General features: G+C 44.5%; 1 protein-coding gene across 1 annotated transcript in view; it reads left to right on the forward strand.

Annotated features, from left to right (window-relative positions):
- PARD3B (par-3 family cell polarity regulator beta) overlaps positions 1 to 25,481 on the forward strand; it is a 799,946-nt gene that overhangs the window by 617,842 nt on the left and 156,623 nt on the right. Inside the window, exon 21 of the mRNA XM_075284374.1 lies at positions 15,790 to 15,925. Coding sequence (XP_075140475.1) covers positions 15,790 to 15,925 — 136 coding nt within the window. The remainder of the gene's footprint in view (positions 1 to 15,789; positions 15,926 to 25,481) is intronic.

A 25,481-nucleotide genomic window follows, 5' to 3' on the forward strand; every position in this document is an offset into this window, starting at 1 on the left:
GGTTACGTGCACCCACAATTTTTACTACTGGTATACAGTGCCATTGTCTGACTGGGAATTCAAAGAGTATATTGGGAATACAAATACCCTCATTTCTTGCTACTGCCATATAGTGCCAGTTTCTGACTGGGAATTCAAAGAATATATTGGGGTTACGTGCACCCACAATTTTTACTACTGGTATACAGTGCCATTGTCTGACTGGGAATTCAAAGAGTATATTGGGAATACAAATACCCTCATTTCTTGCTACTGCCATATAGTGCCAGTTTCTGACTGGGAATTCAAAGAATATATTGGGGTTACGTGCACCCACAATTTTTACTACTGGTATACAGTGCCATTGTCTGACTGGGAATTCAAAGAGTATATTGGGAATACAAATACCCTCATTTCTTGCTACTGCCATATAGTGCCAGTTTCTGACTGGGAATTCAAAGAATATATTGGGGTTACGTGCACCCACAATTTTTACTACTGGTATACAGTGCCATTGTCTGACTGGGAATTCAAAGAATATATTGGGGTTATAAATACCCTCATTTCTTGCTACTGCCATATAGTGCCAGTTTCTGACTGGTAATTCAAAGAATATATTGGGGTTACGTGCACCCACAATTTTTACTACTGGTATACAGTGCCATTGTCTGACTGGGAATTCAAAGAGTATATTGGGAATACAAATACCCTCATTTCTTGCTACTGCCATATAGTGCCAGTTTCTGACTGGGAATTCAAAGAATATATTGGGGTTACGTGCACCCACAATTTTTACTACTGGTATACAGTGCCATTGTCTGACTGGGAATTCAAAGAGTATATTGGGAATACAAATACCCTCATTTCTTGCTACTGCCATATAGTGCCAGTTTCTGACTGGGAATTCAAAGAATATATTGGGGTTACGTGCACCCACAATTTTTACTACTGGTATACAGTGCCATTGTCTGACTGGGAATTCAAAGAGTATATTGGGAATACAAATACCCTCATTTCTTGCTACTGCCATATAGTGCCAGTTTCTGACTGGGAATTCAAAGAATATATTGGGGTTACGTGCACCCACAATTTTTACTACTGGTATACAGTGCCATTGTCTGACTGGGAATTCAAAGAGTATATTGGGAATACAAATACCCTCATTTCTTGCTACTGCCATATAGTGCCAGTTTCTGACTGGGAATTCAAAGAATATATTGGGGTTACGTGCACCCACAATTTTTACTACTGGTATACAGTGCCATTGTCTGACTGGGAATTCAAAGAGTATATTGGGAATACAAATACCCTCATTTCTTGCTACTGCCATATAGTGCCAGTTTCTGACTGGGAATTCAAAGAATATATTGGGGTTACGTGCACCCACAATTTTTACTACTGGTATACAGTGCCATTGTCTGACTGGGAATTCAAAGAATATATTGGGGTTATAAATACCCTCATTTCTTGCTACTGCCATATAGTGCCAGTTTCTGACTGGTAATTCAAAGAATATATTGGGGTTACGTGCACCCACAATTTTTACTACTGGTATACAGTGCCATTGTCTGACTGGGAATTCAAAGAGTATATTGGGAATACAAATACCCTCATTTCTTGCTACTGCCATATAGTGCCAGTTTCTGACTGGGAATTCAAAGAATATATTGGGGTTACGTGCACCCACAATTTTTACTACTGGTATACAGTGCCATTGTCTGACTGGGAATTCAAAGAGTATATTGGGAATACAAATACCCTCATTTCTTGCTACTGCCATATAGTGCCAGTTTCTGACTGGGAATTCAAAGAATATATTGGGGTTACGTGCACCCACAATTTTTACTACTGGTATACAGTGCCATTGTCTGACTGGGAATTCAAAGAGTATATTGGGAATACAAATACCCTCATTTCTTGCTACTGCCATATAGTGCCAGTTTCTGACTGGGAATTCAAAGAATATATTGGGGTTACGTGCACCCACAATTTTTACTACTGGTATACAGTGCCATTGTCTGACTGGGAATTCAAAGAGTATATTGGGAATACAAATACCCTCATTTCTTGCTACTGCCATATAGTGCCAGTTTCTGACTGGGAATTCAAAGAATATATTGGGGTTACGTGCACCCACAATTTTTACTACTGGTATACAGTGCCATTGTCTGACTGGGAATTCAAAGAGTATATTGGGAATACAAATACCCTCATTTCTTGCTACTGCCATATAGTGCCAGTTTCTGACTGGTAATTCAAAGAATATATTGGGGTTACGTGCACCCACAATTTTTACTACTGGTATACAGTGCCATTGTCTGACTGGGAATTCAAAGAGTATATTGGGAATACAAATACCCTCATTTCTTGCTACTGCCATATAGTGCCAGTTTCTGACTGGGAATTCAAAGAATATATTGGGGTTACGTGCACCCACAATTTTTACTACTGGTATACAGTGCCATTGTCTGACTGGGAATTCAAAGAGTATATTGGGAATACAAATACCCTCATTTCTTGCTACTGCCATATAGTGCCAGTTTCTGACTGGGAATTCAAAGAATATATTGGGGTTACGTGCACCCACAATTTTTACTACTGGTATACAGTGCCATTGTCTGACTGGGAATTCAAAGAGTATATTGGGAATACAAATACCCTCATTTCTTGCTACTGCCATATAGTGCCAGTTTCTGACTGGGAATTCAAAGAATATATTGGGGTTACGTGCACCCACAATTTTTACTACTGGTATACAGTGCCATTGTCTGACTGGGAATTCAAAGAGTATATTGGGAATACAAATACCCTCATTTCTTGCTACTGCCATATAGTGCCAGTTTCTGACTGGGAATTCAAAGAATATATTGGGGTTACGTGCACCCACAATTTTTACTACTGGTATACAGTGCCATTGTCTGACTGGGAATTCAAAGAGTATATTGGGAATACAAATACCCTCATTTCTTGCTACTGCCATATAGTGCCAGTTTCTGACTGGGAATTCAAAGAATATATTGGGGTTACGTGCACCCACAATTTTTACTACTGGTATACAGTGCCATTGTCTGACTGGGAATTCAAAGAGTATATTGGGAATACAAATACCCTCATTTCTTGCTACTGCCATATAGTGCCAGTTTCTGACTGGGAATTCAAAGAATACATTGGGGTTACGTGCACCCACAATTTTTACTACTGGTATACAGTGCCATTGTCTGACTGGGAATTCAAAGAGTATATTGGGAATACAAATACCCTCATTTCTTGCTACTGCCATATAGTGCCAGTTTCTGACTGGGAATTCAAAGAATATATTGGGGTTACGTGCACCCACAATTTTTACTACTGGTATACAGTGCCAATTTCTAACTAGGAATTCAAAATGCGCAAGGCTCCCGGAAAGGGACGTGGACGAGGCCGTGGGCGAGGTCGGGGGAATGGTTCTGGGGAGCAAGGTAGCAGTGAAGCCACAGGGCGTCCCGTGCCTACTCCTGTGGGGCAGCAAGCATTGCGCCACTCCACAGTGCCAGGGTTGCTTGCCACATTAACTAAACTGCAGGGTACAAACCTTAGTAGGCCCGAGAACCAGGAACAGGTCTTGCAATGGCTGTCAGAGAACGCTTACAGCACATTGTCCAGCAGCCAGTCAGACTCTGCCTCCTCTCCTCCTATTACCCAACAGTCTTGTCTTCCTTCCTCCCAAAATTCCGAAGCTTTACAGAACAATAACCCAAACTGTCCCTGCTCCCCAGAGCTGTTCTCCGCTCCTTTCATTGTCCCTCAACCTGCCTCTCCACGTCACGATTCCACGAACCTAACAGAGGAGCATCTGTGTCCAGATGCTCAAACACTAGAGTCTCCTCCATCTCCGTTCGATTTGGTGGTGGATGACCAGCAACCCACCCTCATCGACGATGATGTGACGCAGTTGCCGTCAGGGCATCCAGTTGACCGGCGCATTGTGCGGGAGGAGGAGATGAGACAGGAGTTGGAAGAGGAAGTGGTGGATGATGAGGACACTGACCCGACCTGGACAGGGGGGATGTCAAGCGGGGAAAGTAGTGTGGATGTTGAGGCAGGTGCAGCACCAAAAAGGGTAGCTAGAGGCAGAGGCAGAGGTCAGCAGCTTAGGCGAAGCCAGGCCACACCCGGAATCTCCCAAGATGTTCCAGTTCGTACCCAGCCCCGAAAAACTCCCACCTCGAGGGCACGTTTCTCGAAGGTGTGGAGTTTTTTCAAGGAATGCGCCGAGGACAGATATAGTGTTGTCTGCACAATTTGCCTCTCGAAATTGATTAGGGGCTCTGAGAAGAGCAACCTGTCCACCACTTCAATGCGCCGTCATTTGGAATCCAAGCACTGGAATCAGTGGCAGGCAGCAACGGCAGGACAAAGGCCGCCTGCCGTTCACGCCACTGCCACTGCCTCTGCCACTGCCACTGCTGACTGTGCTGGCGATGCACTCCAGAGGACGAGCCAGGACACCACTTCATCTGCCTCCGCCACTTTGTTGACTTCTACCTCATCCTCCCCTGGTCCTGTCTTATCTCCTTCTCCTGCACCATCAAAGGCACCATCAGGCGTTTCTTTACAACAACCCACCATCTCTCAGACATTGGAGCGGCGGCAGAAATACACTGCTAACCACCCACACGCGCAAGCCTTGAACGCCAACATCGCTAAACTGCTGGCCCAGGAGATGTTGGCGTTCCGGCTTGTTGAAACTCCCGCCTTCCTGGACCTGATGGCAACTGCGGCACCTCGCTATGCCGTCCCTAGCCGTCACTACTTCTCCCGGTGTGCCGTCCCCGCCTTGCACCAGCACGTGTCACTCAACATCAGGCGGGCCCTTAGTTCCGCGCTTTGCACAAAGGTCCACTTGACCACCGACGCGTGGACAAGTGCATGCGGACAGGGACGCTACATTTCACTGACGGCACACTGGGTGAATGTAGTTGAGGCTGGGACTGCTTCCCAAACTGGCCCGGTGTACCTCGTCTCCCCGCCTAACATTCCTGGCAGGGACACGAGAAGAACACCCCCCTCCTCCTCTACCGCCTCCTCCTCCGCCACCGCCTCCTCCTCCGCCACCGCCTCCTCCTCCGCTGTTAGATTGACCCCAGCTACGAGTTAGAAACGTTGCAGCACTGGCGTTGGTAGACGTCAGCAGGCTGTGCTGAAGCTGATCAGCTTGGGGGACAGACAGCACACTGCCTCCGAGGTGAGGGATGCCCTCCTCGATGAGACGGCAATATGGTTTGAGCCGCTGCACCTGGGCCCAGGCATGGTCGTTTGTGATAACGGCCGGAACCTGGTAGCAGCTCTGGAGCTTGCCGGACTCCAACATGTTCCATGCCTGGCCCACGTCTTCAACCTAGTGGTGCAACGTTTCCTAAAGAGCTACCCCAATGTTCCAGAGCTACTGGTGAAAGTGCGGCGCATGTGCGCCCACTTTCGCAAGTCGACAGTAGCCGCTGCTAGCTTAAAATCTCTCCAGCAACGCCTGCATGTGCCACAACACCGGCTTTTGTGCGACGTCCCCACACGCTGGAACTCAACGTTTCAGATGTTGAATAGAGTGGTTGAGCAGCAGAGACCTTTGATGGAATACCAGCTACAAAACCCTAGGGTGCCACAAAGTCAGCTGCCTCAGTTTCACATCCATGAGTGGCCATGGATGAGAGACCTTTGTGACATCCTACGGGTCTTTGAGGAGTCCACAAGGAGGGTGAGCTCTGAGGATGCGATGGTGAGCCTTACAATCCCGCTCTTGTGTGTTCTGAGAGAATCCCTGATTGACATCAGGGATAACTCAGATCACACAGAGGAGTTAGGGATAGCATCCGATCCGTCACAGCTGGAGAGTAGGTCCACACATCTGTCCGCTTCACTGCGTTTAATGGAGGAGGAGGAGGAGGAAGAAGAGTTGTCCGATGATGTGATGGTGATACAGGAGGCTTCCGGGCAACTTCGAATCGTCCCATTGTTGCAGCGCGGATGGGTAGACATGGAGGATGAGGAGGAAATGGAGATTGAACTTTCCGGTGGGGCCAGAGGAGTCATGCCAACTAACACTGTGGCAGACATGGCTGAGTTCATGTTGGGGTGCTTTACAACCGACAAGCGTATTGTCAAAATCATGGAGGACAACCAGTACTGGATCTTTGCTATCCTTGACCCCCGGTATAAAAACAACATCTCGTCTTTTATTCCGGTAGAGGGGAGGGCCAATCGCATCAATGCTTGCCACAGGCAATTGGTGCAGAATATGATGGAGATGTTTCCAGCATGTGACGTTGGCGGCAGGGAGGGCAGTTCCTCCAGTAGGCAACCAAGTTCTCACCGGTCCACACAAACGAGGGGCACACTGTCTAAGGTCTGGGACACCTTGATGGCACCCCCTCGCCAAAGTGCCGCCACGGAGGGTCCTAGTGTCACCAGGCGTGAGAAGTATAGGCGCATGTTGCGGGAATACCTTTCCGACCACAGCCCTGTCCTCTCCGACCCCTCTGCGCCCTACACGTATTGGGTGTCGAAGTTGGACCTGTGGCTTGAACTTGCCCTATATGCCTTGGAGGTGCTGTCCTGTCCTGCCGCCAGCGTCCTATCTGAGAGGGTGTTCAGTGCAGCCGGTGGCATCATCACTGACAAGCGCACCCGTCTGTCAGCTGAGAGTGCCGACCGGCTCACTTTGATAAAAATGAACCACCACTGGATAGAGCCTTCATTTTTGTGCCCACCTGTGTAAAGCACCCCAACATGAAACTCCATGTCTGTACTCAACCTCTCCAATTCCTCCGCATCCTCATACTCATCCACCATAAGCGTTGCACAATTCTGCTAATACTAGGCTCCCTCCAACATGATTTCCCCCAACTCTGCTGGTTAGAGGCTCCCTCCACCCTGATTTCCACCAACTCTGCTGGTTAGAGGCTCCCTCCACCCTGCTTTCCCACAACTCTGCTGGTTAGAGGCTCCTTCCACCATGAATTTGCCCAAACTGGGCTGTTTAGAGGCTCCCTCCACCATGAATTGGTCCAAACTGGGTTTTTTAGAGGCTCCCTCCACCATGAATTGGTCCAAACTGGGCTGGTTAGAGGCTCCCTCCACCATGAATTGGTCCAAACTGGGCTGGTTAGAGGCTCCCTCCACCATGAATTTGCCCAAACTGGGCTGGTTAGAGGCTCCCTCCACAATTAATTGGTCCAAACTGGGCTAATTAGAGGCTCCCTCCACCATGAATTGGTCCAAACTGGGTTTTTTAGAGGCTCCCTCCACCATGAATTTGCCCAAACTGGGCTGTTTAGAGGCTCCCTCCACCATGAATTGGTCCAAACTGGGCTGGTTAGAGGCTCCCTCCACCATGAATTTCCCAAAACTTGGCTGTTTAGAGGCTCCCTCCACCATTAATTGGTCCAAACTGGGCTGGTTAGAGGCTCCCTCCACCATGAATTTGCCCAAACTGGGGTGGTTAGAGGCTCCCTCCACCATTAATTGGTCCAAACTGGGCTGGTTAGAGGCTCCCTCCACAATTAATTGGTCCAAACTGGGCTAATTAGAGGCTCCCTCCACCATGAATTGGTCCAAACTGGGTTTTTTAGAGGCTCCCTCCACCATGAATTTGCCCAAACTGGGCTGTTTAGAGGCTCCCTCCACCATGAATTGGTCCAAACTGGGCTGGTTAGAGGCTCCCTCCACCATGAATTGGTCCAAACTGGGCTGGTTAGAGGCTCCCTCCACCATGAATTTCCCAAAACTTGGCTGTTTAGAGGCTCCCTCCACCATTAATTGGTCCAAACTGGGCTGGTTAGAGGCTCCCTCCACCATGAATTTGCCCAAACTGGGCTGTTTAGAGGCTCCCTCCACCATGAATTTGCCCAAACTGGGCTGGTTAGAGGCTCCCTCCACCATGAATTGGTCCAAACTGGGCTGGTTAGAGGCTCCCTCCACCATGAATTTGCCCAAACTGGGCTGTTTAGAGGCTCCCTCCACCATGAATTTGCCCAAACTGGGCTGGTTAGAGGCTCCCTCCACCATGAATTGGTCCAAACGGGTTTTTAGAGGCTCCCTTCACCATGAATTGGTCCAAACTTGGCTGTTTAGAGGCTCCCTCCACCATGAATTTGCCCAAACTGGGCTGTTTAGAGGCTCCCTCCACCATGAATTGGTCCAAACTGGGCTGGTTAGAGGCTCCCTCCACCATGAATTTCCCAAAACTTGGCTGTTTAGAGGCTCCCTCCACCATTAATTGGTCCAAACTGGGCTGGTTAGAGGCTCCCTCCACCATGAATTTGCCCAAACTGGGCTGTTTAGAGGCTCCCTCCACCATGAATTTGCCCAAACTGGGCTGGTTAGAGGCTCCCTCCACCATGAATTGGTCCAAACTGGGCTGGTTAGAGGCTCCCTCCACAATTAATTGGTCCAAACTGGGCTAATTAGAGGCTCCCTCCACCATGAATTGGTCCAAACTGGGTTTTTTAGAGGCTCCCTCCACCATGAATTTGCCCAAACTGGGCTGTTTAGAGGCTCCCTCCACCATGAATTGGTCCAAACTGGGCTGGTTAGAGGCTCCCTCCACCATGAATTTCCCAAAACTTGGCTGTTTAGAGGCTCCCTCCACCATTAATTGGTCCAAACTGGGCTGGTTAGAGGCTCCCTCCACCATGAATTTGCCCAAACTGGGGTGGTTAGAGGCTCCCTCCACCATTAATTGGTCCAAACTGGGCTGGTTAGAGGCTCCCTCCACAATTAATTGGTCCAAACTGGGCTAATTAGAGGCTCCCTCCACCATGAATTGGTCCAAACTGGGTTTTTTAGAGGCTCCCTCCACCATGAATTTGCCCAAACTGGGCTGTTTAGAGGCTCCCTCCACCATGAATTGGTCCAAACTGGGCTGGTTAGAGGCTCCCTCCACCATGAATTGGTCCAAACTGGGCTGGTTAGAGGCTCCCTCCACCATGAATTTCCCAAAACTTGGCTGTTTAGAGGCTCCCTCCACCATTAATTGGTCCAAACTGGGCTGGTTAGAGGCTCCCTCCACCATGAATTTGCCCAAACTGGGCTGTTTAGAGGCTCCCTCCACCATGAATTTGCCCAAACTGGGCTGGTTAGAGGCTCCCTCCACCATGAATTGGTCCAAACTGGGCTGGTTAGAGGCTCCCTCCACCATGAATTTGCCCAAACTGGGCTGTTTAGAGGCTCCCTCCACCATGAATTTGCCCAAACTGGGCTGTTTAGAGGCTCCCTCCACCATGAATTGGTCCAAACTGGGCTGGTTAGAGGCTCCCTCCACCATGAATTTCCCAAAACTTGGCTGTTTAGAGGCTCCCTCCACCATTAATTGGTCCAAACTGGGCTGGTTAGAGGCTCCCTCCACCATGAATTTGCCCAAACTGGGGTGGTTAGAGGCTCCCTCCACCATTAATTGGTCCAAACTGGGCTGGTTAGAGGCTCCCTCCACAATTAATTGGTCCAAACTGGGCTAATTAGAGGCTCCCTCCACCATGAATTGGTCCAAACTGGGTTTTTTAGAGGCTCCCTCCACCATGAATTTGCCCAAACTGGGCTGTTTAGAGGCTCCCTCCACCATGAATTGGTCCAAACTGGGCTGGTTAGAGGCTCCCTCCACCATGAATTTCCCAAAACTTGGCTGTTTAGAGGCTCCCTCCACCATTAATTGGTCCAAACTGGGCTGGTTAGAGGCTCCCTCCACCATGAATTTGCCCAAACTGGGGTGGTTAGAGGCTCCCTCCACCATTAATTGGTCCAAACTGGGCTGGTTAGAGGCTCCCTCCACAATTAATTGGTCCAAACTGGGCTAATTAGAGGCTCCCTCCACCATGAATTGGTCCAAACTGGGTTTTTTAGAGGCTCCCTCCACCATGAATTTGCCCAAACTGGGCTGTTTAGAGGCTCCCTCCACCATGAATTGGTCCAAACTGGGCTGGTTAGAGGCTCCCTCCACCATGAATTGGTCCAAACTGGGCTGGTTAGAGGCTCCCTCCACCATGAATTTCCCAAAACTTGGCTGTTTAGAGGCTCCCTCCACCATTAATTGGTCCAAACTGGGCTGGTTAGAGGCTCCCTCCACCATGAATTTGCCCAAACTGGGCTGTTTAGAGGCTCCCTCCACTATGAATTTGCCCAAACTGGGCTGGTTAGAGGCTCCCTCCACCATGAATTGGTCCAAACTGGGCTGGTTAGAGGCTCCCTCCACCATGAATTTGCCCAAACTGGGCTGTTTAGAGGCTCCCTCCACCATGAATTTGCCCAAACTGGGCTGGTTAGAGGCTCCCTCCACCATGAATTGGTCCAAACGGGTTTTTAGAGGCTCCCTTCACCATGAATTGGTCCAAACTTGGCTGTTTAGAGGCTCCCTCCACCATGAATTTGCCCAAACTGGGCTGTTTAGAGGCTCCCTCCACCATGAATTGGTCCAAACTGGGCTGGTTAGAGGCTCCCTCCACCATGAATTTCCCAAAACTTGGCTGTTTAGAGGCTCCCTCCACCATTAATTGGTCCAAACTGGGCTGGTTAGAGGCTCCCTCCACCATGAATTTGCCCAAACTGGGCTGTTTAGAGGCTCCCTCCACCATGAATTTGCCCAAACTGGGCTGGTTAGAGGCTCCCTCCACCATGAATTGGTCCAAACTGGGCTGGTTAGAGGCTCCCTCCACCATGAATTTGCCCAAACTGGGCTGTTTAGAGGCTCCCTCCACCATGAATTTGCCCAAACTGGGCTGGTTAGAGGCTCCCTCCACCATTAATTGGTCCAAACTGGGCTGGTTAGAGGCTCCCTCCACCATGAATTTGCCCAAACTGGGCTGTTTAGAGGCTCCCTCCACCATGAATTTGCCCAAACTGGGCTGGTTAGAGGCTCCCTCCACCATGAATTGGTCCAAACTGGGCTGGTTAGAGGCTCCCTCCACCATGAATTTGCCCAAACTGGGCTGTTTAGAGGCTCCCTCCACCATGAATTTGCCCAAACTGGGCTGGTTAGAGGCTCCCTCCACCATGAATTGGTCCAAACGGGTTTTTAGAGGCTCCCTTCACCATGAATTGGTCCAAACTTGGCTGGTTAGAGGCTCCCTCCACCATGAATTTGCCCAAACTGGGCTGTTTAGAGGCTCCCTCCACCATGAATTGGTCCAAACTGGGCTGGTTAGAGGCTCCCTCCACCATGAATTTCCCAAAACTTGGCTGTTTAGAGGCTCCCTCCACCATTAATTGGTCCAAACTGGGCTGGTTAGAGGCTCCCTCCACCATGAATTTGCCCAAACTGGGGTGGTTAGAGGCTCCCTCCACCATTAATTGGTCCAAACTGGGCTGGTTAGAGGCTCCCTCCACAATTAATTGGTCCAAACTGGGCTAATTAGAGGCTCCCTCCACCATGAATTGGTCCAAACTGGGTTTTTTAGAGGCTCCCTCCACCATGAATTTGCCCAAACTGGGCTGTTTAGAGGCTCCCTCCACCATGAATTGGTCCAAACTGGGCTGGTTAGAGGCTCCCTCCACCATGAATTGGTCCAAACTGGGCTGGTTAGAGGCTCCCTCCACCATGAATTTCCCAAAACTTGGCTGTTTAGAGGCTCCCTCCACCATTAATTGGTCCAAACTGGGCTGGTTAGAGGCTCCCTCCACCATGAATTTGCCCAAACTGGGCTGTTTAGAGGCTCCCTCCACCATGAATTTGCCCAAACTGGGCTGGTTAGAGGCTCCCTCCACCATGAATTGGTCCAAACTGGGCTGGTTAGAGGCTCCCTCCACCATGAATTTGCCCAAACTGGGCTGTTTAGAGGCTCCCTCCACCATGAATTTGCCCAAACTGGGCTGGTTAGAGGCTCCCTCCACCATGAATTGGTCCAAACTGGGCTGGTTAGAGGCTCCCTCCACCATGAATTTGCCCAAACTGGGCTGTTTAGAGGCTCCCTCCACCATGAATTTGCCCAAACTGGGCTGGTTAGAGGCTCCCTCCACCATGAATTGGTCCAAACGGGTTTTTAGAGGCTCCCTTCACCATGAATTGGTCCAAACTTGGCTGTTTAGAGGCTCCCTCCACCATGAATTGGTCCAAACTGGGGTGGTTAGAGGCTCCCTCCACCATGAATTTGCCCAAACTGGGCTGTTTAGAGGCTCCCTCCACCATGAATTGGTCCAAACTGGGTTTTTTAGACGCTCCCTCCACCATGAATTGGTCCAAACTGGGCTGGTTAGAGGCTCCCTCCACCATGAATTGGTCCAAACTGGGGTGGTTAGAGGCTCCCTCCACCATTAATTGGTCCAAACTGGGCTGGTTAGAGGCTCCCTCCACCATTAATTGGTCCAAACTGGGCTGGTTAGAGGCTCCCTCCACCATGAATTTGCCCAAACTGGGCTGGTTAGAGGCTCCCTCCACCATGAATTGGTCCAAACTGGGGTTTTTAGAGGCTCCCTCCACCATGAATTGGTCCAAACTGGGGTTTTTAGAGTCTCCCTCCACCATGAATTGGTCCAAACTGGGGTTTTTAGAGGCTCCCTCCACCATGAATTTGCCCAAACTCTGCTGGTTAGAGGCTCAATCCACCCTGATTTTCAAAACAAATGTTGGTGCCAACCTCAACTTACTACAAGGGCCAAATTCACTGCTGGTGACAAGCTCTCCTCACTGCAAGTGCCAAATACACATGTTTCAAGGTGTTTTCCTACTGTCAGAGAGGTGGTATTGAGTGTGTAAAGTGTGTAGTTGTTAGGCTGTGATGTTGGGGTAATAGAGGGTCTTTGGTGTGTTAGATGCCCCCAGACATGCTTCCCCTGCTGTCCCAGTGTGATTCCAGAGGTGTTGGCATCATTTCCTGGGGTGTCATAGTGGACTTGGTGACCCTCCAGACACGGATTTGGGTTTCCCCCTTAACGAGTATCTGTTCCCCATAGACTATAATGGGGTTCGAAACCCGTTCGAACACACGAACATTGAGCGGCTGTTCGAATCGAATTTCGAACCTCGAACATTTTAGTGTTCGCTCATCTCTATTCATGACCTATACTAACAATAGCTCATCCATTTTTTTAATGCCCGGAAAGCCCTTTAACTCTGGGAAGCTGACCTTATCTGACATCCGATGTCTTGTCCTCTGGTTCTATACTGCAGACAATATGAATAGTTATACAGTATCTTCTGCAAGTGATAAAGCAGAATATAAAGGTATTATTGTTTATCTTTGGTAATAATGTGATTTTGTATTTAATTTCGGCCAGTCTGGCCTTTTAAAGATGCAGTCAGTCATTGTTCTACTATAAATGTAAATGACTTCAGATTACATCTGCCACATCGAATAAAGCTCACTCAACATATTGGTGGAGATCCCTAAAAAGGTTCAGTCCACCACATGTTTATGAAAGTATTAAAATGAAGTTCCAGCATTTAAATAGCTACAGTGCCATTCTCTGTTTATTATGCAGATTTGTGGATAGCTACAGATCCAGGAGCGTGCTGTGTATGGTGAGGAAAGCATAGATGTATGGACTGTATGATAAAGGACATAACCCCAGCATTGATTCACAAAACTCTTTAAAACATAACCAAACTTTTTTTTTCCCCATAAATATATAGTTCAGATGAAAATAACAAACTTTGTAATATACTTTATATAAGAAATGTGCCTGTTTCTTCATTTATTTGCCTCTTTCTGTCACTAATCAAATCTGTACAATAGAAGTCTATGGAGAGGGGAGGGGGAGAAAAGTCCATCAGACAGAGAAACATTTAGTATTACCATATTTTTTGGACTATAAGAGGCACCTAGGTTTTAGAGGAGGAAAATAGTGAAAAAAAATTGGGAGTTCATTCTGTTACTTCTAGTGGATAAAACTCTGACCATGGTCATGTGATTTACCGTCCATGGTCATGTGATGAGCACACAGGTGCCGCTCGTTATAGTCACAGCACAATAATCAGACATCTGCCTGGTAATCAGTCGTGCACCTGTGTGCTCATCACATGACCATGGACCGTAAATCACATGACCATGGTCAGAGTTTTATCCCCTAGAAGTAACAGAATGAATGACAGCGAGCCAAAATCTAGAAAACTGTGAGGAATTGATGCAGAAAGTATATTGGAAAATTGTATATCTTTTTATTGTACATTTGTTTGTCAATTTTGGTCTGAAAGTGGCCAACCCCTGGCTAAGGCCACACAGGACAGGTCTACTGCTGGATGTATGTAGTATACCACTCACATCAGACCCATCCAAGGCAAATAAAACCCAAACTCTTTAGTAGGAGTTTAGTGAATCAAGTATTTCTCTGTTCTTTTTTCTTTCTGATGGGCTACATAGACATGTTTGAGGATGAGATTTGTGAAGGGTCTAGTAGCTGGGGCCACACTGTGCAGTTAAGGTTTTTTTTGGAATAGTAAAGGCCCCGTGTTTTATATCTCAGAGGCCTGTAGATACAGATTGGTTCCATAGACTCTGATCATCAAGTAGGACACACCACCACATGGCTCAGTGTGTTCAGAGATCCACTGTCACCAGTGGATTTTGTCAAATGTACGTGATGCATATAAATTGAGTCCCTGCAGATGATATATCTCCTGGTGTACCTCCTACCATGGAATTGACTGAAAAAAGTTACGTGACATGTACAAAATTGCCAAATACTCGTCATCGAGGAGAGAAGAAGATTGAAATGGAAAAAGACAATCATTACATTTTGTGAAACTTTTTTTTTGGTTGCCACTATGTACTGATCTTGAGCATTACTGCATGATCATGGATGGTTACGTGGACCTGATAAGTGGTTAGCAGGGGTATAGGGGTTTGAGTGGAGCCGGTCAACTATCTTAAATATTTTGGGGCTTACAAGCCATTGTTGGGGAAGCCCAGTGGCAGTACATGTATATAGGGACAAGGTATATAAGGTATATCTATGTGTTTACACACCCTATACATTTTTTACCGCTGTTCTGATGCATAATAATAGACAGCCAGTGTACTCTTCACACGTCAAGGCATAAAGCATGTCTTGAGTAGAGAACAGAGTGTCTAGAGCCTATGTACTATCTGAGACTAGCACTTTTTTAGTCACTCATTACTGTTGTGTTTCAGGTTATGGATTTTGCAGGTTATCGTGTCATACTGCTGTCAACCTTCCCTTTAATCCTTTTGCCAGTGACAGAATCCTCGGTATATTACTTCCAATGGCTTGGAAGAACAATATCATCTCCATCTATATTCTACTGTGTGACATTTGGAAGAGTTTAGGATGTGAACACAATACTGGTTAGTTGTGGGTTGGAAAAGGTTATTATGTAAAAGCCGGGTGTATACGAATGATGAAATCTAACCGGGGAGCAGCAAATAAAAGATAGATGATTCTCCTCTGCTGCTTCCTGCAGGGAAATGGGATGTTTTTTTTATTCCTATTTCTTTGGAGACTACAGCAAAATCTGTTTTCTGTGCATGAAGAAACTGCTTCCGTGCAGGTGTTGACTTCTATGAAGATTTATAATTTTTTGTCTCTGCTCACCCAGGATTGTTATTGCTTTTGGGCAGTGGGAATGCTATTTGCACCATTGTTTGCATAATACTGAATATTCATGACCATCACATTTATAGATAAGCTAAGGAATATTTTCATTGTCTGAAATACTCATTTTTATTCCGCAGCAGTTAAACTCCTAATATAAGCATTATTCAACATCCAGATGGTAACAGGCTTCATTGCAAATAATGTCTGTAAACATTAACAATTTGCATTGGAGCAAGAAGTACCTTTCAACAAGGCTGGTTATAAATATGCATTTTATGCCTTGGTTTTATTTTTTAGTGGCCACCCTACATCTGGGAATGTAGACCGTATCCAGCAGCTACGGATGGAGTATCAGCAGGCAAAGCGGGAAGGCTTCTCGATGTATGAAAGTGAGGATGTGGCAGGACGATTTCTGGAATATGAACAGAGTTGGGTAAGAACTGAATAATCCTATACAACTCAAATTACTGCATGGACACAAAGATTGCTAAAATAATGTGCTAGTAGTGTGCCATCTATCACCTGGATAAGAAACTTGTGGACATCCTTCTGCTTGATGCTCATGCCATAAATACATACAAGTAATGCACATCACCTAATATTACCATAAAAGTAATTAAACGGTTTCTGTATATTAAGCCCACTTGCTGTATTCTTCCAGAGTCTCTCCAATTCAAGCAGTTGTGCTGAATATACAGTAACCCTGTTGGACTAGCTACAAGATGTCATCTTAAAGGGAGTCTGTCACCAGAACAGCTTCTATTAATCTATAGGTACAGTCAGATACTGGATTTCTGTATTTTAGATACTGGATTTCTGCTTCCTCTGGGCCTAGTCAGCAGTGGAAAGCCATAGGCATCCTGTTGTGGGAAAATAAAGAGGAATTCCTCTTCAACATCCGCCATGTGAACGTACCCTAAAGAGCCTTTTACATGAGGCAGTGATTGTGAATTAGCTTTCATAGAACTACTCATGTAAAAGGTTATGCAGTCAGCAGACATTAGAGGAAATACTGGCTTGTTGGCCAATTGTATCTTTTAATGGCCTAAAAACAATATGCAAACCTAATGACAAGGCGCGATCACATAATGATTGTTCACTACCATACAGAATTGTACCAGGTCAGGTGAAAGGCCCCTTTAAATGAGCGCCAAACTACTTGTTTTGTGCTCCAGTGTTTCTCAGCATGTTGCGGTCCTGCTGCTCCACTGTCTTGTTTTGGTGGAAGTCCACAATGCACTCTTACGTCTCATTCATGTGACCACTGAGGCCAGTTAGCGGCTTAAAGAAAGGACACAGGACATCACTACTCGTGACATCCCGTGTCCCTTTCCTTAGCTGATTGCCCTCAGCGGTCATGTGCAACAAGGACTTCCATTAGAAGAGTCACCGGAGCAGCAGGACCAGACACTGGAGAATCAGGGACAAGTGAGTATGGGTTATATTTTTGTTTGTTTGTTTGTTTTTTTAAATTGTTATTCTGGACAACCCCATTAAGGTAATACAGAGATAGCAGATGCTACTAGGCCCTGGACCCAAAGACCCCTCTGCCATATAAAGTACACTAACATTCAATATAGGTAGATAGGGGCTCCATTAGAAATTTTGCATTGCGGCCCAGTTACATTCTGATTATTAGTGCTGAATTTTTACATATTTCCATTATTGTGTTCCATGACTTATCCAGATAACCTTCAGGCTTCATTCACACAGCACCGTTTCTGAATGTATTTTTGTTGGGTGCAGCTAGTATTGGGTCTGAGACTAGGTCCAAAATATGGAGAAGATTTACTTTTACTTCTTCTGTGATGCAAATCTGGTTTGGGGTACTGAAAGCTGTCCAAAACTGCAGTGTATGAATAACATCTTAGAATATTGGCTAGATCCAAGAATATGATATGAGGAATAAAAATGACCACAAATCCAGCCTTTGTCTCAACTAATGCTTGTTATTTTTTTCATAGGAAAACTTAACAAACAAAGTCATTTTGCATCACGATTTCTGACAATTTGATGAAAATAGTCAGATTTCTAAACTGTTTGCTGTGTGCAATTTAGAGACGTGTAAAATAACATATTATTGCGCCGGGCCTCCAGACAGCTCATATAATGTCACATTTCTCTTTTTATTAAAACTTCTACCTAAAATTCTGTCAACATTACAGGATGTTCTATCACATGGAATAGAAACACATTTTCGATGTATTTGTCATTTTATAGCTTTATGCTGGAATTGAGGAAGAAAACAAGGAATTGGGACAAAATTGTCGCAGACAAATTGTTACAAAATAGCAGTAATTTAGTTGTATTTACCTTCCAATCTTTGTAACCATGTTAATGGACAGAACTAAACATACCTCTGTTGTAAGTATAGGATTGTTATGTTTGCTCATGATAGATTAAAGTGACATCTAACTAGACCCTGCACGTAATATAGGAACACGTAAATATTGCTATCAAACCCAATGTTATGCCATTAATCATATGAGATATACATAAGATAGCAGCAAGAATGCAAAATAATACATTACTTTTACATTTATTGTTTTTTATAGTTTTTACGATGAAATTAACATCTGAACTTCAGTATATTAGAGAAATATGTGCGATATGTGTGATGGTGCCAAACAGTGACAGTCAGCTGGGACCTCTAAAAGTGTCTATAGCTTTAATAACCACATCTATATCGCCAAGACTTGATTTTAAGCAAGTGTTTTTCTTCTTGACACATTTACGGATATCTTTTCACCATCTTCCTGGAACTTATTTATGCCCTGTGCCAAGCCGCTTCATGGAAAGATTTCTTGTTGTTCATTTAATGCTGCCTGGTAGTCATTTCAATGGTTTACACTGTCTGCTTAACACCGTAAAACCTCTCTGAACGACCACCTTAGGCCGTGTTCACATCTGCACTTCTTCTTTCAGTTTTTTTCTGTTTGATAGGAACATAAACAAAGTAATGTTTATAGATGTCAAATTTGCATAGGGGAAATCCGTCATAGATTTACTAGCGGATTCATGGCAGAAATTGGAGGCTAATACTTAGGTATCTGATACAGATGTGCAGATTAATAAGGATAAGGTTTAGCATTAGATCAGATATTTTTTACACTTAGATGTTTTTTGATCCCACACCCCATTTACGTACATTACAGGTAGATTGGCTTTAGACTTGATGTGACTTTTGGGGTAAAGTCTGTGTAACTCCACAATATGTGAAAGGACCTTAAAGCCATTTACAAGGGAACTCAAAATACATAGTTCAGGGTTGGTCTTGACAAAGAGATAGTCTGATGGAGAGGTTGTGCATCAATGTTCTTTGAGATACCTCAGCACGCACCTTACGTACTGTATATATAGATGGTGACACGATCAATAGGTTCAGAGTAGTGGGCACACGAGTCCGTCTACAGCTGCAGTTCTCATGTAACTGAGCCCAGACAGCTTTATATTCACCACTACTTGTTTTCACATAAGTAAAGCCATCAACAAAACTCCTCTGTCTGTCCGTCTAGGCCTGAACACAAAGCTTCCTTATCTGCCAGCTGCCTGGCAGCACACATCAAACAATGTCCATGTCAGTGGTGCGGCTCTTACAGGCGACCTCCACCTGCTTCTATACCAGGCTGGGAACCCCGTGTGAAAGTATCACACCTCATTTAAAGGCTATTACAACTGGCACATCGCCCAAAGCCTGGCCTGTCATAATGGAGTTGGGGTCCACCCATTTTTACCACCCTCATAACAAGGTACTTTTACTAGATTTTCAGGCAGTATTTCCCTGAGAGTATGCTTGGGTCCTTAGAACTGATTTTTTTACCCAGTTTTGCAACGTGAACATGCAATTTGTCTTCCCTTAGCAGGTTGTGATGCATCTACTTCTTCTCTTACAGGTTGCCACTTTTTATTATAGTTCATGTAAATATTTCATTACGAACCGATAATATAAAATCGATGGTCGCTTACAGATCATGGTCGAGTACAATTGTATAGGATAGCATTTAACATGATTAGAATGTGTGGATGGGATTAGCCAGAATCCCTTCCACTTTTCAGGTACTGTAAAATTGCAACCTTTACGCTACATGGGGCCCCCGGCCTTAAAACGATTGTGGTGGAGTTGATAAACTGAATATGAGTTTATTTACAGGCCCATAAGTATTCATTTGCTGACAACATTTTGCACTTAGTAAACATGGTGTTCAACCGTCTTTCCAATGCAGTTGCACTAGTTGTTGGGTGATTAAATTGATAAATCTGCTCCATTATTCTTCAGCTCAAGACTACAATGATATACTGTACATAGATATATGTTATACCACCATGCTTAATGGATTTTGGCTGATTCTTAATTCCTTGCAGGATCCCTTGGAGAGCCAGTCTAACCCTGGTAACAGGGGCGTAACTAGTAACCATGGGGCCCCATAGCAAAATTTGTAAACATGGGGTCCCACAAGTTCAGAACGAAAAGTCTTTGATTATTTTAATCTCCTTTAGACACAAGGTTAACACATACAGTTATTTTATAGTGCAGATAATGCACACAGCGATGTCACAGCACAGGGATATAAAAGCATAGTGATGATGCATGACATGACTGCAGGCTATAATGCTAAAATAATGCCCGATAAGTAATTCTATTGGAGATCTCGAAATATAAATGGTCACCAGCAATAAAAGTAATCAGCAGCAAAATATGTGTTGCACCAAGTGGTTGACCATAGTTAGCTGAATACTGATGTGTATGACTGTATATACACCAAATTCATCTAGGCACTCATTCTACTGTTTTGGCAGTTGTATGCAGATCTTCACAGCAGAGATATCAAGCACAGCACCTCTGTATTATATAGGGCAGTACACAGAAATTTGTGCGTCCCAAATATATTAGCACTAAAGGTCTCAACAATATGAAAAAACTGCCAAAGAAGCAATACTCTGCTGGAATCTTAGCCTGGAAGAAGCCAGTGTGCAGGGTCCATGGTGGCCTTATCCTGCATCGGAGTGAGAAACCCTATAGTATGCCGTCAAAGCTAAATGAAGCTGGCGTGCAAAATCAACGACAGCCTAAATAGTAGCACTGGTGGGGTAAATAAGTGGATTCAAGGCTATATGTATTAAAGCATACAGTGATAATTCTAAGCTGTCCCTGGGATATTCTCTCCCTGCTAGCCCTATATACATTTTGCCTGTATAGATAATAATCACTTTGATATCACAGTACAGAGATAATACACACAGTAATGTCATAGCACAGGGATCATGCACAGTGGCTGCCACAGTAAAGGGATAATATAGACAGTGATGTCACAGTACAAAGATAATGCAGACAGTGATGTCACAGACCGGGGATAACAAACACAGTGATGTCACAGTACCGGGATAAAGCACACAGTCATGTGACCGTACAAGGATAATAAACACAGTGATGTCACTCTAGGTGACAGTGGAAATTAGCTAGATGTTGGGTCCCATAGTAGCTGCTATGTCTGTAGTCCTGTAAGTTATGTTCATGCCTAGTAATATTGTAGTGTGTTTAGATAGTATGAACATCAATGTTACATAGAAGATTGGGGGTTATTTCTGGTGACCTCTTATAATTGATGAGATACGTAGAATTGTCGCCCAGTAATGGCTGCCACATGTAATATATGGGCCCCATGCTGGGTACTCTTGGACTTACTCAGCCTTATCTCTTCCACATCTGCATATTTATTGGGTTCCTGGAATTGAACAGGGGAATTTATCCTATGAAATCCATTTAGTGGGGTCTTATATAACAGGACAAGTGAGTAGCATTTGATAGGAAGACAGTGGCCCCATTTAAAGCTTTTTCCTGGGTCCCTGGCAGTAACGCCTCCTTTAGTGCCCTGGATACAGGCTGTGATAATGGCTGCTACAGTTGTCTATTGTAACAATTACTGCTCATCAACCTAAATTATGATCTTCTCAGATAATCTGCCTTTAAAAACTGCTGTGATGTTTTTACATTGTAATACTGTTTGCTCTTCCTGCTGGTTAAAGTACTAAATTTTGATTGCTTAAGAAAATGTTGTTTATAGCTGTTCCTGTAAGGACAAAAATAGTTTTTGAGATAAATGGTGCAGTTTATACACAGTTTACAGCACAGTCACAGTTTCATTTGTCGCCTACCATGTGTAATTAAGGCATCGTTCACATGGATGACTCTGCTGTTTGTTTCCTCAGCTTCGACAAATCTACTTCAGGGGACTGACAGGTGAAATGAGGATAAGTTTGATGAGGGAGGAGGGGTATGAGACGACTGAAATCTTATCCGAGGCAGTTTTACAGGTTAATGGTGATAACAGCCAGTACCAGAGGAAGGTATAATTTCACCTAAGAATAAAAATTTTAATTTGCTCGTAATATCCTTAAAGGATTTTTGAAGGTTTAGGTAAATATCTTTAAATGGAAAGAGAACATTTTGCTTTCTGATGTTTGAACACAGACAGGAGAGTTATTCATCCTGTATTGGGACCTGTTCTGATTCTACTACTGTAATTTTAGTGATGTCAGGGCTGAGATGAAGGGATGGATGGAGCCACATGTCATTGACAAGAGTAGACGGAGCAACTGCCATTGACTTGGGTAGACGGAGCAACTGCCATTGACATGGGTAGACGAAGCAACTGCCATTGACGGGGGGCATTAGTGGTGATTTATGTAGTCATTACAAATAAATAAAATGCCCCTATCCTGCTCTACTTACAGACTTACCTGTTTGACTCTGCTGAGCTTCCATGTTGTAGTATAGTGTGTATAAGTCAATGCCAATAACTGTCCGCTGTCTACTCAACAACCATCATACTGAACTTCATGGATCAACATTGTGGGAGTTTCTGACACCTCTGCTATGGGGACTAAATTGTCCTTCCAAATAAGTTGTGGGGAATCACTCAGGTAGATGCTTGTAGCAGTGCAGGAAACAGGGACACAGACACTGGATTGCACACAGGTTCAGGCTTTATTCACATGTGACGCATACATTGCTTTTGCAAAGCCACAGGATAAGCAAAACAAAACCCTTCTCGGCTGAGAAACTAACTTAAATGTAAGGAAACTTTTCCCTGACTATACAGGAGACTGGCTACCAGTCTCCCACCTTGGCAACAACAACAGGTGTCACAGTACCTGCTTTGGAGCCACCCTGCTAGTCTTCACACTGTTATTAGGGCCTGATTAGTCAGCTGACCTCCCTGTTTTGGGTATCGCCATACACCCCTTAGGTGCCTGGCTGGAATATACTTGTCTTCCCAGACTACACCCTTCACTCTCTCACAATGTCCTTACCTTCATTTTCTGAATAAGCAATGCTGATAAAATCAGTTTGTAAACTCTAGCGTGCTGTATACAAATAACCTGTGAATAGCCAAGTGGGCGTTCCTTGTGTACAGAGGAGATGTAGCTGGTATAATAAGGGTTCTATACTTACACACTCGAATAATTAGCCCTTATGTATCACGTATATTGCATATTATTAGGGTACCAGCACTTACACTACCACTACTTACTAATTGTATGCATCGTCTGTATGGATTCATTCTATTTTGTGTAGTATATGTTTTTATGTTGGTTTTTATTTTTAATTTTGATAAGCAATACAAAATTGATCAAACATTTTGGTCACACAATCTAATAAACCTAACCCAAACCCTCCCAATACAGATGGTTTTTGTAGACGTAGATGAGGATCAGAACTATTTTATGTTAAAAGTTACCTCCAAACTTGGTTGAATTGAATGACTTTAACTAGAAAATCCCTCGCTGTAACTAAGTTTTGGAATAGACAGTTGACAAGAACAACACTATACACCTTTATAGTTTCTTAGTATTTACTTGTTTTTCTATAGACTTGTTTTCTTCCCCACAATATGACTAGTAAATCCCAAGTGGATTTTGTCTTTTATTACTGTAATATGTTTGACGGCGATTAGAGAAGCTTCTGGGCAATCTTTACTGGGCTATAATACATCTTTTATTACCTTAATAGGGTTCACACTGTGTAGAGATGGGTCACTATTGCTGTTTGGAAGATAACCCCTTCCCCAGGCCTGACATGCAGAGGATGCTCCATATACTTTGAGGTTATCTGGAGTGAGCAGTAAATCACTTGGTCTCTTTTATGCTGAGCTTGTCTGCTCGGTGTTGTGCTCTCAGGAAGGTAGTTCACACCATGTCCTCATTGAAGTGGTGTTTGTCTAATGATGTCCAAATGAGTTAATCGTAAACTAACTGTCATGCCGTTGACAGGGCCGTAATTCATTTCAGATCATCCCATAAACCTTGTGTTTCTGCATCCGCTGCTAAAAATCACCGCACAGGAGACAGAATATGTCAGCCTTGCAGTATTTCTAATGACAACCATCATGACAAATAATGCAATGGCCATGCTTTTAATTAGAGGAAAGCAGGACATCTGGTAGGTGAGGGGTTAACTTGTCTCCAAAGACCAAAGTCTAAGACACACTTGTCACAATGTCTTTACATGGTGAAGCTGTTATGGGCATATATTAGGATCAGTCGGAGAATACCGGTTGCTCCGGAGAGATTGATTTAGTCTCCACTGGGTAAATTAGTTTCTAGTGTGAGATGTCTTCTCTCTAAACTTTTAACCAACAAGGCATGTTGAGACACAGTTGGTTACATGAACTGGGGTCAGATAAACCCAAGAGTTGCTTAGCAATACATTGTACGGAGAACAGGACTAGAATACTAATGGCTGTGCTCCTCTCTGAGAACATTGCTACCTACACCTGCCGAACATGCAACGTTTGACATTTCACCCTAAAGTGAGATCATTTTCATCTATCTCCGTTAATGAGAAGTCTCCTAGGGAATCCTTCCTCGCTGCTCTAAATCTGATCAACTAATCACATTGTCTCTGCTTGCAATTTGCCTTCACCCCCTGCTGTGTCATATGAGTGATGAGCTGCTACAGAATTGACAGCCCATTGGAAAATACTCCCATATCGAGCAGGTACGACATGCGATGTGTGCTGGACTAGGACATGAAATAAATTCCAAGACTAAATGTAGTCATAGTCACAGCGACTTGTACCCGTTCTACTCGGTCTAATCTGTTTTAGGATATAAATATCAGTTCTAAAATAAAGGACACAAGAGGATCCCTACAATTCAACTCTTGCATTAACTCACTTTGATATATTTGGCCAACCATCTGCAGAGAAAAATGAGTACCGTATGTAAACCCTGTGTCTTTGTCAAATGCTTGGATTTATACCATAGTCACTAAGATAAATGCTAGAAATGAAGAGAGGTAAAAATAAGATCAGAGTGAAGTAGAGATTAATGGAAGAGGTGCTGAAATATTTATTTTTTGTGCATTTACTATCTTTAGTATTATTTTAAAATGCACCTCTTTTACATATCACAGTTATGACAGTATTACAATAAAAGAGAAGACCTCTATAGATAACACTGCTGAATGCCCATCATAGTATTCTGTTTAAATGCATCTCAGTTATATTACAGTTAAGACAGGATTACAATAAAAGAGAAGACTTCAATAGACTAAGGCCCACGGCGGGAATGCATTGCAGTTCTTCCCGCAGCACTTTGAACAGAAAGTTCGCTGAGTTTTCCACCGCTGACTGTCTGTCACAATTATATCTACGGAAAATCCACCGGCATTTCCGTAGATTTAATTGACATGCTGCGATTTCCAAAACCGTACGTGTCCGCGCTGTGATTTTAAACACAAAGTGGGCATGGGATTTGCATGAATCCCATCCACTTTGCAGTTACTGTAAAATGCCGCAATTTTTCCCACGGCATTTCCACTGCAGGCAAATTGCAGCGTTTACGACCCGTGGGGCTATAGCCATAGAGATCACTTCAATAGAGGTAAGATGCAATACCAGACACAATTCATGAACTGGTTTTCTCTAGATCCCACCATTCCGGAGCAATCGGCTCTGTTAGTTTCAGGACCCAATATGCTTGTTTAG

The sequence above is a fragment of the Leptodactylus fuscus genome, chromosome 8, assembly GCF_031893055.1.
Source record: "Leptodactylus fuscus isolate aLepFus1 chromosome 8, aLepFus1.hap2, whole genome shotgun sequence".
Taxonomy (NCBI): Eukaryota; Metazoa; Chordata; class Amphibia; order Anura; family Leptodactylidae; genus Leptodactylus; species Leptodactylus fuscus.